This window comes from Malania oleifera, chromosome 3 (genome assembly GCF_029873635.1).
Source record: "Malania oleifera isolate guangnan ecotype guangnan chromosome 3, ASM2987363v1, whole genome shotgun sequence".
Classification (NCBI taxonomy): domain Eukaryota; kingdom Viridiplantae; phylum Streptophyta; class Magnoliopsida; order Santalales; family Ximeniaceae; genus Malania; species Malania oleifera.
This window is the reverse complement of record NC_080419.1, coordinates 28,404,383-28,420,166: the sequence shown is the minus strand read 5'-3', so window position 1 is coordinate 28,420,166 and position 15,784 is coordinate 28,404,383. Positions and strand designations below refer to the sequence as shown.

The following is a 15,784-nucleotide window of genomic DNA, read 5'->3' as shown; positions in this document are numbered from 1 at the left end:
AGAAAATTAATATATTTAATATATAAATTTGTATAACTAATAGAATTGAACATAATTGATCAAGTAATCAATGAGAATAAAGTAATTTTGAATTAAAAAAATATATTTTGAGTAAGTAGGATTCGAAGTTTGGATAGTTTCGAGAACATGCAACAACCTTATTCTAATATCTTAATGTGTTTGTGTGTAAAACCTCTAGACGTGAAAGTTAAATAGGTAAATTTTCTTTAAAAAAAAAAAAAATTTCAAAAGCAACCTCGGGTAGTTATGGGCTATTTGGAGTGACCTCAAACAAAATTATATACTTACATTGGTTTTACAAATATAACACGCGTTATTTAGGGATTTGGCACAAGAAGTGTATCCTTTTACGAATTTATTGAAAATTTTGTTTACTTGGAAGGTAAAGAAATGTTATTTTTTTTTTTTTGAGAGTATGAATTTCATGACTTGTATTTGAATTGTAAATTTGGACAATATTTAATATGATTTTCAGTTACATTTTATAAAAATTCATAAATTCCAAACACAGGATAAGGATGTGAAATGAACCTCAATTGAAAGAAAAATCAACAGAGGAAATGAACTACCCAAGCAAAATGGACCATGGACAGGTGAAATGGAGGGGACCTGTGTAAGTTTGTTTATACTTGTGCAGGGGGTGAACTAGGCAATGACCCACAATTGGAGGAGAGGTGAGGCAGAGGGGGGAGATGATTTTGTGCTATGATTTTTAGAGGCCTACAATTGGTTTTGGGCTTAGGCAGGGTTTGGGTTTGGAATTGTGAACATTGAAGCTGGTAGTCATAGAATGGGTTTTGGGCTTGGACTTGGGAAATGGTCTTGAATAGGTTTTGAGCTTCAAAGGTTACAAGAATTAATGAGATGTTTGATATGTGAATATGGAATGGAAGTGGTATTTATATTTTTGCATATTTATCAATTGTCATATATCTTTTCATTTTATTGCATATCAACTTATTTTATTTCATTTTATCAAACATTGTTTAGAAAGTATTCTCCAAACTTAGTTTAATTTTTAAATACCTAAAATACTCTTGTCATTACTAATAACTACTTTTGTAATGAAATTAAAAATTCCTTTCAACTCCTCTTTCTTTTTTCTACAAATATTTCTTCAAACTAAAAAATTTACACTCCATAAACTACTTATAAATTCTCCATATTCAACTCTAATTATTTTCCCTACAATTATTATTCAAATTGAAAATAAAATTCTACTCAATTTTTCTATATTTACTACGTACTGTTATATTTGGTCGCATGAGTTTCGAACCTTAAATCTAATTCTGGGCAGATTTGGATGAATTTTAATATAATTTTATATTATATTTTATTCAAATCCAATACCAACCCAAGTAACATAAAATAACCTACTTTTTAAAAATGCGCAAAATACCCTATTAACTTCAAACTATCTTTCAACTTTTTCTGATTTTCTTCATAGTTTTTTCTTTATAAAAATTAAAATAAAAATAGGGAGCCACACGGCTAGTTTTAGATAGCGCCATTTGAGATGTAAATAACAGAAAACAAACATTCAAATTCAGGAGAAGATGAAAGGCAAGCGCCAGCTTTGCAAAGCCATAGACGTCTTGTACTCTCGAGGATGTGCAGGCTACGAAACATACACTCATCTCGTTCTTGAATGTGTTCGAATGAACGATGTTGATCAAGCAAAGAGACTGCAATCTCATATGGAGCTTAACTCCTTTCAACCCACCAACACGTTCCTCCACAACCGTCTTCTCCACCTCTATGCCAAATCTGGGGAACTATCTCATGCTCAAAACCTGTTCGATAAAATGCCCAAAAGAGACATTTTCTCTTGGAATGCAATGCTATCCGCATACTCGAAGTTGGGTTCTATTGAGGATTTGCGGGCATTATTTGATCAAATGCCTATTCGTGATTCGGTTTCATATAATACAGTGATTGCTGGTTTTTCCGGAAATGGGTCTTCGAGGAAAGCTTTGGAGTTTTTTGTTAGAATGCAGAGAGATGGGTTTGAGGCCACAGAGTATACCCACGTGATTGCGTTGCATGCCTGTTCACAGTTGTTGGATCTGAAGCTTGGGAAACAAATTCATGGAAGGATTGCGGTGGGTAATTTGGAGGAGAATGTTTTTGTTTGGAATGCTTTGACTGATCTGTATGCCAAGTGTGGAGAGATTGATCAAGCTCGGTGGTTGTTTGATCGCACAGTTTGTAAGAATGTGGTCTCTTGGAATTCAATGATATCTGGTTATTTGAAAAATGGACAGCCCAACAAATGTATTGATTTGTTTCATGACATGCAATTGTCGGGGTTCAAGCCTGACCAGGTTACTGTTTCAAATGTTCTTGGTGCTTTCTTTCAGAGTGGGTGTTTACATAGAGCAAGAAATTTTTTTGATGAAATTAGGGAGAAAGATATTGTTTGTTGGACGACAATGATTGTGGGATATGCACAAAATGGAAAAGAAGAGGATGCTTTGAGGTTGTTTCGAGATGTGCAATTGGAAGATATTAGACCTGACACTTTTACCATCTCAGCTGCTGTCAGTTCTTGTGCCAAATTAGCTTCTTTGTATCATGGTCAGGTAATTCATGGAAAATCCATTCTTGTGGGTGTTGATGGTGATTTGCTTGTCTCTAGTGCCCTTATTGATATGTATTCCAAATGTGGAGAAACCATAGATGCTTGGGTTGTGTTCAAAATGATGACAATTCGGAATGTGATTTCTTGGAACTCCATGATTGTGGGCTATGCACAAAATGGACAGGATCTAGAGGCACTGGCCCTTTATGAACAGATGTTGCAAGAAGATTTGAAACCTGATAATATTACCTTTGTGGGCATTTTGTCTGCTTGCGTCCATGGTTGTTTGATCGACCATGGGCAGGCATATTTTGACTCAATCAGCAAACAGCATGGAATGACGCCTACTTTGGATCATTTTGCATGTATGATCAATCTTCTTGGCCGTGCAGGATCCCCAAACAAGGCAATAGATCTCATTAAAAGTATGCCTCATAAACCGAATTGCCTAATTTGGTCCACCCTTTTGTCTGTCTCTGCAATAAATGGCGACATTGAACATGGGGAGATGGCGGCAAAACATCTCTTTGAAACGGATCCATTCAATGCTGGACCTTATATTATGCTCTCCAACATATATGCTGCTTGTGGAAGATGGAAAGATGTAGCATCTATGAGGTCTCTCATGAAGAGTAAGAAAGTTAAGAAATTTGCTGCCTACAGCTGGATTGAGATTGATAACAAGGTCCATAAGTTTGTAGCAGGAGATCGAACCCATCCTGAAACAGAAATAATTTATGGAGAATTGGAAAGATTGATAAAAGAACTGCAGAAAGCTGGCTTTACTCCTGATACAAACTTGGTTCTTCATGATGTGGGGGAGGATGAGAAGTTCGAATCCATCTGCTACCACAGTGAGAAACTTGCCCTTGCATTTGGGTTGATCAAGAAGCCTGATGGAAGAATGCCCATTAGGATTATAAAGAACATCCGTGTTTGTGGGGACTGTCACACTTTTATGAAGTTTGTAAGTAAAATTGTTGAACGGCCTATCATCTTGAGAGATTCAAACAGATTTCATCATTTTGTAGGGGGGGAGTGCTCCTGCAAGGACAATTGGTAGCAAGAAGACCTGTAGAGAGTGGTTGCGCTTGATAGCTTTTGAGATACTAACAAACCAAACACACAGAAACAGGGAGGAGTTTGGACTACTGCAAGTGTCATTTCCCCTGATAAATGTTGGAAGGGAACTAATTTTTGGACTCTGCTAAGGCACATGGCTGAGCAAAGGCATGAGTTACTGCATTGAGATGAACTGGTTTTTGCAGAGTCCATTTTTAGAGGTTGAGGCATAATAGAACTGAAGATGCATACTGCTACAGTAAGGGGAAATGATAGAAGAGCAGTGGGATCTTTCTTTTCTTGGAAAGCTGATGAGATTGGGAAAGAAACCAATATGCTCTCTGAAAGTTCCCAGGTAACTGGTAAAGATGAATGGTAAATAAGGCTACGTGTACAATTTGATTTCTTGCATACTTTTGACTGCTTTTTTACGATGTACAGTACCTAGGATTTTTGGGGTGGGGGGGATGCCAAGAAATTCCTATTTGTTTTATGTAATATTTTACAAATGGGGTCCTTGGTGGGTGGAGATGAAGATCATGTAATGATCATCTCAATTTTTTATTTTTTTTTATTTTATAAATTTGGATGGGTTATATTGAATTTGTTTTGTTTTATTTATTTTGCTTGAGATTTTGGGGTGTTGCACCACAAAGCAGCATATCAGCTAATAACAGCATCCTAGGCTCTTCAGGTTGTTAAGGTCACGGATGTTTGGGAGTTGTATTTTATGTCATACTCTTGTTGGCTGTTTGTCCACATAGCATATTTTGTCCTCTGTCTTGTTATTTCATTAATATCTCTTTGGTGAGGCAATCACTGAAGTTTGTCTTTTCTATGATTTTGAAAATATCAATTTACACAGGGTTTGCAATGGGTATTACTAGTATTATTTTCAATAATAATAACAATGCTGCCGGTGATGTTCAGCAGTAACTGCTTAAGGCATTATATGTTCACCTTCTTACGTCCCATGTATTTTTTTTCTTAAAAATTTTTATTTTGTTCTTGCATAGTTGCATGTGTAATTAATATGCATGCTTTTTTTCCTCTTGATTGTCTTCTGTTTTGCACACTGATGGTAAATATTGAGTATGATTTCAAATTGTATCCATCCAGGTTGCACATTCCTGGATATTTTCACAGTTCAATTATATCATGGCCTGATCTTAGCATAGCTGATTAAATTTACTTACGCTGCGTTTGGAAGTATGGATTTTGGATCATAGATTTAGATGTGGACGAATTTGAACAAAGTTCAATTACATCTCATCCAAATCCAAGGCCACTTCAACATAGGGTTAAGGCTTGCTAATTCAGCTTGCGAAAGGCCACTCACTGCTGATTCAAGGTTTCAGCAGCTTACAACAAGGCTATACTGTTGATTTTGGTTTCCTGCATCCTTGGTATGTTCTACTGTTCTACAAATTATTACTTAAAATATTTTGACACTGTGTGAATATGGAATTCAGATTTTAGATTTATATTTGTGTGAATATATATATATATATAATTCTTTGGATTGTATTTCAATCCATGAATGTAGTTAGTAATCCTTGTGGGAAATCCCTGAAACTTTCTTGAAGGTTTCTGCCTTTGGCTTGTGAGAAGTACGTTTTTGAACAGACCTCTGTCCTTGTGAAGCTGTTGTTCCTTACAGTAGTATAGATGACTCTTTCTTGAAATCCCCAATCTGAGATCTTAACCTTTTCTTTAATTTTTGCTTTATTTTATTTTACTTTTACTTTTATTTTTATTTTTGTGCATATACCTTTTAACCTTTTAGTCATTTCATGGAAGTTTTAATTTTCAACTTTGTATTTTCCCTAGGTGGATGCAGCATTAATTACAACTGGAAGGGCTCCGTTTACAAAAGGTCTTGGCTTGGAGAATGTATGTTGTCTAGAAAATTTATGTATTTGATTCATATGCAACTAATTAATGAAAATAAGAATTACTGTATATATGGCATTGATTTTTTTGTAGATCAATGTAGTAACGCAACGTGGTTTCGTTCCTGTTGACGACCGCATGCGAGTAATTGATGCAAATGGCAAATTGGTCGGTCCAAAATTTTTGGAGCACATTTATTTATTTATTTATAGTACTTTTCTTTTGCTGTAGCCTGTTGTTGCTAATATGGAATTGTTCTTATTAGGTTCCTCACTTGTATTGCATTGGTGATGCAAATGGTAAAATGATGCTAGCTCATGCAGCAAGTGCGCAACGAATTTCAGGTGAGTCACTAGCTCACTCGTTGTATCTGTGTTGCTTCTTTAGATTTCACTCCCTGAGCTACAACCTACTCTTTTTTTTTTTGGTGTGCGTTTGTTGGCGTAGTTGTTGAACAAGTCAGCGGAAAAGATCATGTGCTTAATCATTTGAGCATCCCAGCAGCATGTTTCACTCATCCTGAAATCAGTATGGTTGGGTTGACAGAGGTAAATATAGGTCTTCTAGATACAAACTGTTATTCTCTTGATTTATTTCATTTGGGAAAAATATTATGAGTTTAGAAAGATTCTTCTCGACAAAGCATTATTCATCTATTAGTCCATTCCATTGTAGCCATCATTAATATGATCACCACCATAGTTACCTGGAATGCGGAATGTTTGGGACTTTGGGTCAAGGTACGAATACGGGGACAGGGTGCACTACTTAATTTGGTAGTTGGTGCTGGGGGATTATGCTTCGTTGGTATGGTATTTTAGATCATGGTATGTTTTGACAAACTTAATTTGGTCACTTTGTGGGAATGCTACTTCGGACTGCAGTTGGTAGAAAAAAAAATTATGAAACTAACAAGGAACAAAGAAGAGGATTTGTCAGAGTTTATTATTTATATTTTTTTTCCCTGTTACACAAACAACCAGAGAACCTAAATTATTGTTATCATTATTAAATTAACTTGTTAGAAATGTTTTTTTTTTCTTTTATCAAATTAATGTGTAATTCCTTTGCTGGTAACCTTGGCTATAAGTTGTTGAATTTTTTATTCAAATAAATCAATCAATATTCTAAAGAATTCTAAAAATTACTCGAGCAGTGATGATAAATAGTATCTAAACCCATTGGGTATCTTGCAACTTTCCCAAAATTTAAAAAAAAAAAAAAAAGTTGCAATTTAAAAAACTTTATCAATCGTTGGTATTCCTCCCCTTTTGGTTTATTTGTTTATTTATTTATTTTTTCTTTCCCAGTCCCTTTTTTTTTTTGTTTTCACATGATCATAGCTAGCGGCGTACAGAAATTACTGGAAAATTGAAAGTCACGCCTAAACTGAACTGTTTAAAATTTGGATTCGCCCTTTCAGTTTTGGTTTCTGAGTTCAGTTTTTTATTATTTCAAAATTGATTTTTAGGTTTGCTTTTGATTTTACAAAAGGCCGAAAAAGTAAACCAAAAAGCCCAAAAATAAATGTTATTTTATATTTTATATTCATACATTTATTTAATCATAATTTGTTAATATCTCTTTGCCTATGGGTTGAATTATTCTAAAAAAATGAAATTTTATTAATTTTATTTTCTTTGAAAAATGCGGTAATGTCACTAAGACAAACATAGGTGGGGTTTCTATAGAGGCTGAGAGGCTCCCTAACCTTCCATTTTGTTGATGTGGGACAAGGGGAGGTACCCACTGCCCAGTGCCCAGCTCTTGTGCAGCAGTGCTTGCTGCTGCGTGCTGCCTACCCGCAAGCCTGCCCCATGAATCCATGATACTACTCCACTTCCTGTTGGCAGTGCTGACCTTGCACTTGTTTCACATTGATTGAGTCGGAGAAAGGAAGAGCTTTCCCCTTTCTGTAAATATTAATCCTGCCTTTCTCTTCCCATGGACCTCAATAGAACAAGCTAGATTCTTAAGCGGAGCCACTAACAATAATTAATGTCTTAATTAATTACCCATATTATCTTATTAATGGTTTAAAATGATTAAAATCATCATCCATTACCTTCATTGATAGTTCAAAAATTTAAGGTTATAAAAACTGATATTTAACCTAACTGAATCACAACACCCCAGCTGTTGTTACTTTTTGAATCATTGGTTTACAATTCAGTTTTGGTTTCGGCATGTTCGGTTTGGTCATTTGTCTAGGCCAAAGCCGAACTGAACCGGTTATGTAACTAGTCATAGCATCAGTTATTTGAAAAAAATAGTGAACAAACTAGGGAAAAAGAGGGAAGTTTTGTTTTTCATTCTCTTTCTTTTCCCTCTCTCTCTCTATGAACTATTGTCAGTGCTCTCTGTAATGTCTTCCTGCAAATTCCCTGTGGCAACAATGACTCCAAAAACTTTATGTTGCATGCCGGCGATGCTGCACACAGTGAAACTGATGAATGTTAGACTTAGGGAACAAATTTCTACGATCCTTCTGCCAAGACTCTAAATGTCACTTCTCCCACCCTCTTTCTAGCCAGATCTTGTGCTTTTCCATGCAAAAGCAAGAAATAAGATCAGATTTCTCAATTTTTTTTTCAAAACCCGACACCAAACAATTGTTATCCAGATTGAAAATGCACCACTTTAAATATTGTGATGAGGGAGGGTTCTTCCACAACCAAAGATGTTGCATTCAATAATGACATACAAATTACTGGTGGCACTTCTCACTTTTCGGTGCTGGCCCAAGATAGCAGTTGCCTCATTGCCCGTGAATTCTTTCAGGTGTTGTGAATATGTTTAAAATTCACATTTCAATTGAATAACAATATTGACAGTTAGCCCGCAGTTGTGTATGTCTGTAGAATTGAGGGCTAAAATTCAATTCTTGCATTTGTGGTGAAAATTTCCTTTCCTTTGTGTAATTGCATCTCAAACACAGTATGCACAAGTGCCCCAATTTTACCATCTATTCCCATAGCCATGCACTCCCTTTTTGCCCTTCTGAAAAAATGGCAATGGAAAGCATATCATTCAATGAAATACGCTGAACGAGGCATCTTTGAAGTGCAAAATACAAGCTCAGTGTGTACGTCAATACCCCCACTTATTGCAGTGTAAACTATCAATAAAATTACAAAATCTAAAACCCTAGATATACATTACTCTTTTTGCAAAAACGAGGAGTTTTGACCCATCTTTTTTTTTAAGGCCTGGAATGAAAGTTCCTTAAAAAATCATTGATTTCTTTTTCCATGTGAAGCCAGAAATCACAACACATGTGAAAGTCCAAGCTTTCCCATTGTTTTCCTTGCAAAAAACCTTGGTGAGAATGCATTCCTCTTACTGACTTCAAGTTAACCCCAGCCAATTCCCAGTAGGGAATACACCAACTCCCAAACACTTGCTGGTGGAAAGCAGTTTTGGGAAAGAATAACTTCTAAGAGCCGCAAGAAAGATATCTAACGCCAAATGGGTATTGGGAATTGCATGTATATTTGGAATTATCAGCTCTGTCCTTCCCCTTCTCCCTCTCTCCCTCTCATTTCTTGCATGTACAGATCATGGCATGCCATCACTAGATGGATGCTCAGTATCTCCTATGAAGTACAAGGATAATTTGTAGAAGACAGTCCTCATTCATGCGTAGGATAATTTTTTGAAGTTGCTACTCTACAAACCTCTAATACTCCCACTCTGCGTTTGGGAGCATGGATTTCAGGGCTTTAATTTGGATTTGTGTGAATTTGGACAAAATGTAGTGTAATGTTGTATTGAGTTTCTTCAAATCCATACAAATCCAAATCCGAGACCCAAATTGCATGCTCCTAAACACTAGTCTCTTTTGTAGATAGCTGCATAGGAATCACTTAAAAGAATGTGATTTTGGACAATTGTAAGGATTTAATAGCCTTGAATTTGTCGAAAGAAATTGCCCATGATCGCATCAAGGCGGAAGAGGATTCATGTAGCCGACCCCATCTAGTGGGACTTAAGGCTTGGTTTTGTTTGTTTGTTTGTTTGTTTTGATTTTGTACAATTGTACCGCAGGGTTTGATGCCTATGAATATTGCACACTTTTTTTCCTTTATTCTTGTATTATTTTTTGTGTTGTGAATGGGAGCTTTTGTTAGTGGATTGTCTTAAGAACTTCTGACTGAATATTAAACATTTGCAGCCTCAAGCAAGGGAGAAAGCGGAAAAGGAGGGATTTGAAGTAAGTATTGCCAAAACAAGTTTTAAGGCTAATACAAAGGCCCTAGCAGAGAATGAAGGAGAGGGACTCGCTAAGGTTATATCCCTGAGCTCCTCTTTTAATGCTCATTGTGTGCAGGAACTATGGTATAGTACTGATGGATTCTGTTTTTCAAATGTTATATGATACGTTATACAGACGCCGACAATCATGGTTGTATTTCCAATAGTTCATAGAAAACCCATTTTCCTCTTTGGTATAATGCTGGACACCAAGCAAAATGCATGCAAATGCAAGTAAGGATGCGTTCTCCGACACTGATGGAACTTATATGACCCTTCATTTGAGTAATACATTAGAAACATCATGTGTCTCACTCTTTTCATTGATATGATCAATTTTCTTAATATATATATATAATGATACTAAATAGGCTTGACCTTTGCACTTTTGTTATTTAACATGATCTTAGTTTGATACCATTAAGTTGAGTTACTAGATGGATGATGGATCATATCTATAGAATTGGTGGAGAATAATTATACAACTGATTATTTAGCCAAATCGAGTTCAACTCAAATACTTACTCAATGTTGGATATGACACATCCCTCTGACAGCCGGAGTTCTCTTGCTGACAAGTGACAAGTTTAGAGTGATTTTCTTTATTAACTTCTATTTTATAATTCCATATAGCACCCCCAAAAAAAATGTCCTATTTTCTGTGCAAGTCTTTCACCCCTCATTAAAATTGCTTACATTGTTGATCTCATACCCATAGAAGTTCCTTACAAAAAAATTCTCTATAATAGTATTAAATAATGATAATTTGACAGGTAAACGTTGGCAATAATTTGTCTCATATCCTCCACCTCGATCAACACCAGCAATCAGTTAACCTTTTATTTTTCACTCCCCAAGAAGGTAATTATTTCATCCAGGGGAAAACACACAAGCTTCACTCAAATCTGGGGTTTAAACCGTTAGTGTTCATGGGTATAGCATGCCTCCATTGTTGGGAATATAGGGATGAATTGCAATGATAAGAGAGAATCACAAACCAAAAAGAGGGAAAGGTTTTTCATAATTTTCTTTTTTTGTATCATCCATAATTAACAATAATAATTTGGTTCTTTTTAAAAACTTGATGTTGATAAATCTCCACACTATAGTAAGAGAAAAATTTATTGGTAGCATATTTCAAACCAGTAATTTTCTCCCCTACTTCGACGGATCCATACTACCCCTGATAAACTGAAAATCCATTACTCCAGGAATACTGTTTATTTGACCTATGCATGTTTGGCGGGGCAAAGTTTAACTCGCAAGCTGAACTACTGGAACTACCAAATTTTGATAGAATTGAAGCAAAACTGCATTCACAAATTGAAGTCATGTCATGAGTTAAGTTTCTAAAGATTGTCAATGACATTCTACCCTGAAGGCATCTGCCACAAAATGCTGAAGAAACGTCTAAAAATCAATCTGAATGCCAAAACAAAACGATCCCTTCTGCAGAGTAGTTGATCAGAGTATGGATCCTACAAGACATCCACACCATGTTATCAACAAAACTCCATCTTCTTGAATACATGGCTTAAAAAATTCATGCTTCTTGGATGAAGATGCAAATGAAATCCTAGCCCTCACCCCTCTTCCCACATTCATCAAGGTATGGATCAGGCAAGAACTGTATGAAACCCAGACCAGGTCATCCACGAAACAACATCCTCCCAAATACCTGACTTCAAAAATTCATGGCCAAAAGATGCAATTGAAATCCTAGCCCTAATACTGGAAGCTCTTACACCCATTCTCAACTATAAAAAGGACAAAAAATATAGAAGTTTTGCCTAAACTTCTATTTAATCTGATGTAAACATAAGATGGATGTGTTCTCCCCCACACGAAACAGGCTGTTGTGAAATAGAAATAGATAGCTAAGCCTTCTGGGATATTTATCATTGTAACACTAAGCTGCATGAAGATGGGGGTTGGTAACTTGAGATCAAGGAAATGCATTCATGAAATTGTATATAGCAACCATCCAAAACTTGCAAAACAACTACCCCTCAAATCATCAGGCCACCATGTAAATGATATGCAAAACTAAGCAATCAAATTAACTGACAGCTCTTCAGCAATATGCACTTCCAAATAGGCCAACAACTACCAGCTGGATCCACAAATGTTGCTTCTCACCCATTTGCTCCAGCTACAGAATGATGCACCAAGCTCAAACCATCCCAAAAAACATATCCAGCACATTAAACTTAAAAGCCAGGTTAACCAAGCAATCCCCAGGAGGCAATATTATAAACGAAATAATCATAGAATTTCACTGAGAACCAGGACACATTACAAAGTATATAAAAACAATTGTAAGTTAAAAGATCAGTTCAACTACATGAAATCAACAACAATAAAAGCAACCAAAACTTTTGTCCAACACTCCTTGAAATCAGGCAATATTCCCAAAAAAAGTTTGGGAACTCGGCAATGAGATATCAACGAGACTGCATGTGCTCCTATGCCTGTATTAAGCTGGCCAATGCTGGTTTTTTTCGGCTGCCTGAGAGGGAGCTTTTGAATCCTGATTATCCCTCATCCCACTCCATTCATTTATCGCCTAAGCAAGGCTTGAGCAAAACTAGAAATAAACTTATAACAGTATATTTGGAAGGAGGGGAAGGAAAAGGGCAGGAATGAGAGGTTTGATCATTTTGTATTTTTTTGAAAGAGCAGCGTACTGAAAAGACTCCTCATTTCCTCTTTCCATTATCAAACCTCAAATTTTAAGGGAACATTGGAATTAATGTAACTATCTCTCCTAGTAACTTTTGTTATTTAACAACATATCAAAATAAGAAAAGGGTAACAACGCTACCTTTTTCCGAAGTCTTGTACACATCAGAGCAGCAACTATAATAGTATAATCCACAATTTAACACAAATTTCAAACACATTGGTGAGTACTATCCCTTTCATTTCAAAATCACTGCTTAAAATATAGCTTAGTGGCCAAAAACTATCCGTATTCACACACCATTCCCAGATCTGAACACTTGCAACAACAATTTAAAAGATTAATAACATTTCATTTTAATCAACTGCTCAATAGTAATAGTTAAGACTTCAGAAATTAAAATCTTCAAACAAAAAACAGAAACAATAGAGCAAACAGCTCAAGGGCACTGCCCCTACATGGAAGTGCAATGCATCCAAAAGCTGATGTCTGTGGCCACGGATATGTGAAAGTGCAACGTCAAATCACTACACCTTCCAACATGAAGCAGATAAATCTTTGGAAGGTCTACAGTCTATTCTTCCTCGGTAGCGGACTCACCGCTCTTCTTGTTATGTTTCCTCGCGTACCTCTGGTTCCTCAGGAACTTTGGATCCATCTACCCAGCACAAACAAAAAATTATATTTAGGTACAACAACTCAAATAAACATACACATAAACCAATCCAAGAAGAAAAAATATAATTCCAAACCAAAAAAAAAAAAAAAACTATTATCAAGAAACCCAAAAAGAAAAAACAAAAACAAAAACCATGAAGTAAATCAAAGCAGAAATGCTGTTTAAAAGAGAGCAAATCGTAAAAATATTTCATTTTTGTTTTCCCAGGGGAAAATTAAGTACCCCTTTGGTTGAGGTGTGGCGGTGCTTCCTGGGCTTCTTGATGCCGTTTTTGTGAGCTTTGTACGACTGATTGTGGGCTGTGTGGTTCTTCGACTTCGCCATCTCTGGCAATCGAAAAAACAGACAAAATTAAAGAGAATAGATTCAAATCGAGAACACTCCTTCCCAGAAATGAAGCACGAGAAGAGAAGCGAGAAAACAATCGATTGTTGAAATTGAAGTGCAATACAGCGATCACTTAGTGATGAAGATGATGTTCAGTGAACAACGAACCTGAAGGCAAGGAGAAGATGAGACCCTTTTCTACGGCTCCGCTAGGGTTTGTGATTTGTTGGGAGTAAAACTCATATTGTCAATCCTCTCCTAGCTACTCTTACAAGCTCGACATGTCATTAACTTGTGATTTTCATGGGCCTAATTACCTAAATATTTTATTTTATTTTTTAAAAATGGGATGTTTAGCTACCTAGAAAGTTTCACAATTTTTTTTTAAAAAATTTTTAGAATGAGAATATAATGTTGTACAGGCGGAGTACGTATTCGGATCGTCCGCACCGTATGCCCCATCGACAGCCGCCGATATTGCGGGCCCCTTCAGTAGACTGGCGGATTATCGATCTAACTCTGCCGCCACTCCATCGATGTCATACCTACTAGACGACCCTTTCGATGCGGAGGAGGTGGACACACCCACGTTGCCACCTCAGACTTGTCCAGAGACTTCATACAACATAACTCCCCGTTCACTTTACGTGGAGATAGATTATCCAGTACTTATGGGTGGAGACGACGGACATGCAGCACATCGACGTGACCGAACGCCAGATGTTGACGAGCAGCTAGGCGAGGGCAGATGCAGACGGTAGCCACCCCGACACCGGAGACGACCTCCCTGTGGCACCGAGTAGGCGATGATCGTTGTATTATTTCACTTGTACAACATGTATATGTTCATTCTTTCATTTGTACATCATGTATATGTTCATTTGTACATCATATATATGTTCATAACTTCATTTGTACATAATGTATTTGTTCATTACTTCATTTGTACATAATGTATTTATTCATTACTTCATTTGTACATTATGTATTTGTTCATTACTTCATTTGTACAAATGTATTTATTCTTAATTTTGAATGTATAGAGGACCCATATGTAAAGTGACAAACATGTTAATTTGTTCATTTGAAGAATGTTTTTTTTGCACAGGTGCGTGGATGGATATGCTCAATTTGTAAACAGGACTTTGCCGAAATTATTATAGTATTTTGATAGGTTGAATGTATACGAAACTTGTGAATGTAACGCTGTGAACATACTGGTATCAATTGTATTTGGAGCATGTTTTCTTTGCACAGGTGCGTAGATGGATATGCTCAATTTGTAAACAGAATTCTGCCGAAATTATTATAGTATTTTGATAGGTTGAATGTATACGAAACTTATGAATGTAACGTTGTGAACATACTGGTATCAATTGTATTTGAAGAATGTTTTCTTTACACAGGTGCGTTGATGGATATGCTCAATTTGTAAACAGGACTCTGCCGAAATTATTATAATATTTTGATAGGTTGAATGTATACAAAACTTGTGAATGTAACGTTGTGAACATACTGGTATTAATTGTATTTGAAGAATGTTTGCTTCTGCACAGGTGCGTGGATGGATATGCTCAATTTGTAACAGAACTTTGCCGAAATTATAATAGTATTTTGATAGGTTGAATATATACGAAACTTGTGAATGTAACGTTGTGAACATACTGATATCAATTGTATTTGAAAAATGTTTTCTTTGCACAGGTGTGTGGATGGATATGCTCAATCTTTTAAGAGGACTCTGTCGAAATTTTTTTAGTATTTTGATAGGTTGAATGTGTACGAAACTGGTGAATTGAATTTTTATATGCTCAATCTTCTTAGATGATATATTACTTTTGTAATAGAGCTCCTAAGTATAAAACTAAATTGATTTTTTGAAACCTTAGCTTCTAACCTTAATGCTAGTTCCACTATCTTTTACCGCAGTTCCATTCCATGAGTCATAAACGTAATTGCAAAGTAATTATTACAATTGTAAATATATTCTTTATTTTTGTTTATAGCTATTAAAGTGTTTTTCCTCTATTCGTTTGACATTTTCTTGATTTTTATAATTGTGTTAAGTAAATTAGTTAACATATAATTTCGTATCATCTAGGCATTTCCAAACTTCGATGTCTTCATAATTAATAATCTTAGGTACCAAGTCCATTAGCTTCCGATGTCTTCATGATTCTAAGTCTCTTTACTGTGTTGAGAAACATCCTATATACAAACCAACAAACATATGTTTACCATCTAAATTTCCAGAGACAATATTGTCTTTTCCAACGACATAGGC

General features: G+C 35.9%; 3 protein-coding genes across 5 annotated transcripts; 2 read left to right on the top strand and 1 right to left on the bottom strand.

The window, feature by feature from the left end:
- The first annotated feature begins 1,453 nt into the window (after positions 1-1,453).
- LOC131151362 (pentatricopeptide repeat-containing protein At2g22070-like) lies at positions 1,454-3,987 on the top strand. Its single transcript, XM_058102606.1, has one exon. The coding sequence runs from the start codon at positions 1,578-1,580 to the stop codon at positions 3,663-3,665; it is 2,088 nt and encodes a 695-aa protein (XP_057958589.1). The 5' UTR covers positions 1,454-1,577; the 3' UTR covers positions 3,666-3,987.
- Positions 3,988-4,874: 887 nt separating this feature from the next.
- On the top strand, positions 4,875-14,580 carry LOC131151363 (dihydrolipoyl dehydrogenase 2, chloroplastic-like). Of its 2 annotated transcripts, none has more exons than XM_058102608.1 (7): positions 4,875-5,070; positions 5,495-5,557; positions 5,651-5,725; positions 5,823-5,901; positions 6,005-6,105; positions 9,732-9,845; positions 9,948-10,191. In XM_058102608.1, the coding sequence occupies exons 3-7, from the start codon at positions 5,696-5,698 to the stop codon at positions 10,047-10,049; spliced, it is 426 nt and encodes a 141-aa protein (XP_057958591.1). In that variant the 5' UTR covers positions 4,875-5,070; positions 5,495-5,557; positions 5,651-5,695; the 3' UTR covers positions 10,050-10,191. The 2 variants fall into 2 exon arrangements, with proteins under 2 accessions (XP_057958591.1, XP_057958590.1); XM_058102607.1 differs by lacking the exon at positions 9,948-10,191 and adding an exon at positions 13,923-14,580 and having other exon boundaries at positions 4,899-5,070.
- Positions 12,826-13,804, bottom strand: LOC131151364 (large ribosomal subunit protein eL29z). 2 transcript variants are annotated; one of them, XM_058102609.1, is made up of 3 exons: positions 13,669-13,804; positions 13,396-13,499; positions 12,826-13,152 (listed from the first exon to the last, which is right to left on the bottom strand). In XM_058102609.1, exons 2-3 carry the CDS (start codon positions 13,495-13,497, stop codon positions 13,069-13,071), a joined length of 186 nt encoding a protein of 61 aa, XP_057958592.1. In that variant the 5' UTR covers positions 13,498-13,499; positions 13,669-13,804; the 3' UTR covers positions 12,826-13,068. The 2 variants fall into 2 exon arrangements, with proteins under 2 accessions (XP_057958592.1, XP_057958593.1); XM_058102610.1 differs by lacking the exon at positions 13,669-13,804 and adding an exon at positions 13,625-13,660.
- Positions 14,581-15,784: the final 1,204 nt, after the last annotated feature.

Excerpts from the sequence above, each read along its gene's own strand:
- LOC131151362 (XM_058102606.1), top strand. The coding sequence starts at position 1,578 with ATGAAAGGCAAGCGCCAGCTTTGCAAAGCCATAGACGTCTTGTACTCT.
- LOC131151363 (XM_058102607.1), top strand. The coding sequence starts at position 5,696 with ATGCGAGTAATTGATGCAAATGGCAAATTG. Across the intron at positions 5,902-6,004 it reads AAGTGCGCAACGAATTTCAG|TTGTTGAACAAGTCAGCGGA; the intron begins GTGAGTCACTAG and ends TTGTTGGCGTAG. Across the intron at positions 6,106-9,731 it reads GTATGGTTGGGTTGACAGAG|CCTCAAGCAAGGGAGAAAGC; the intron begins GTAAATATAGGT and ends AAACATTTGCAG.
- LOC131151364 (XM_058102609.1), bottom strand. The coding sequence starts at position 13,497 with ATGGCGAAGTCGAAGAACCACACAGCCCACAATCAGTCGTACAAAGCT. Across the intron at positions 13,153-13,395 it reads GCCACACCTCAACCAAAGGG|ATGGATCCAAAGTTCCTGAG; the intron begins GTACTTAATTTT and ends TGTGCTGGGTAG.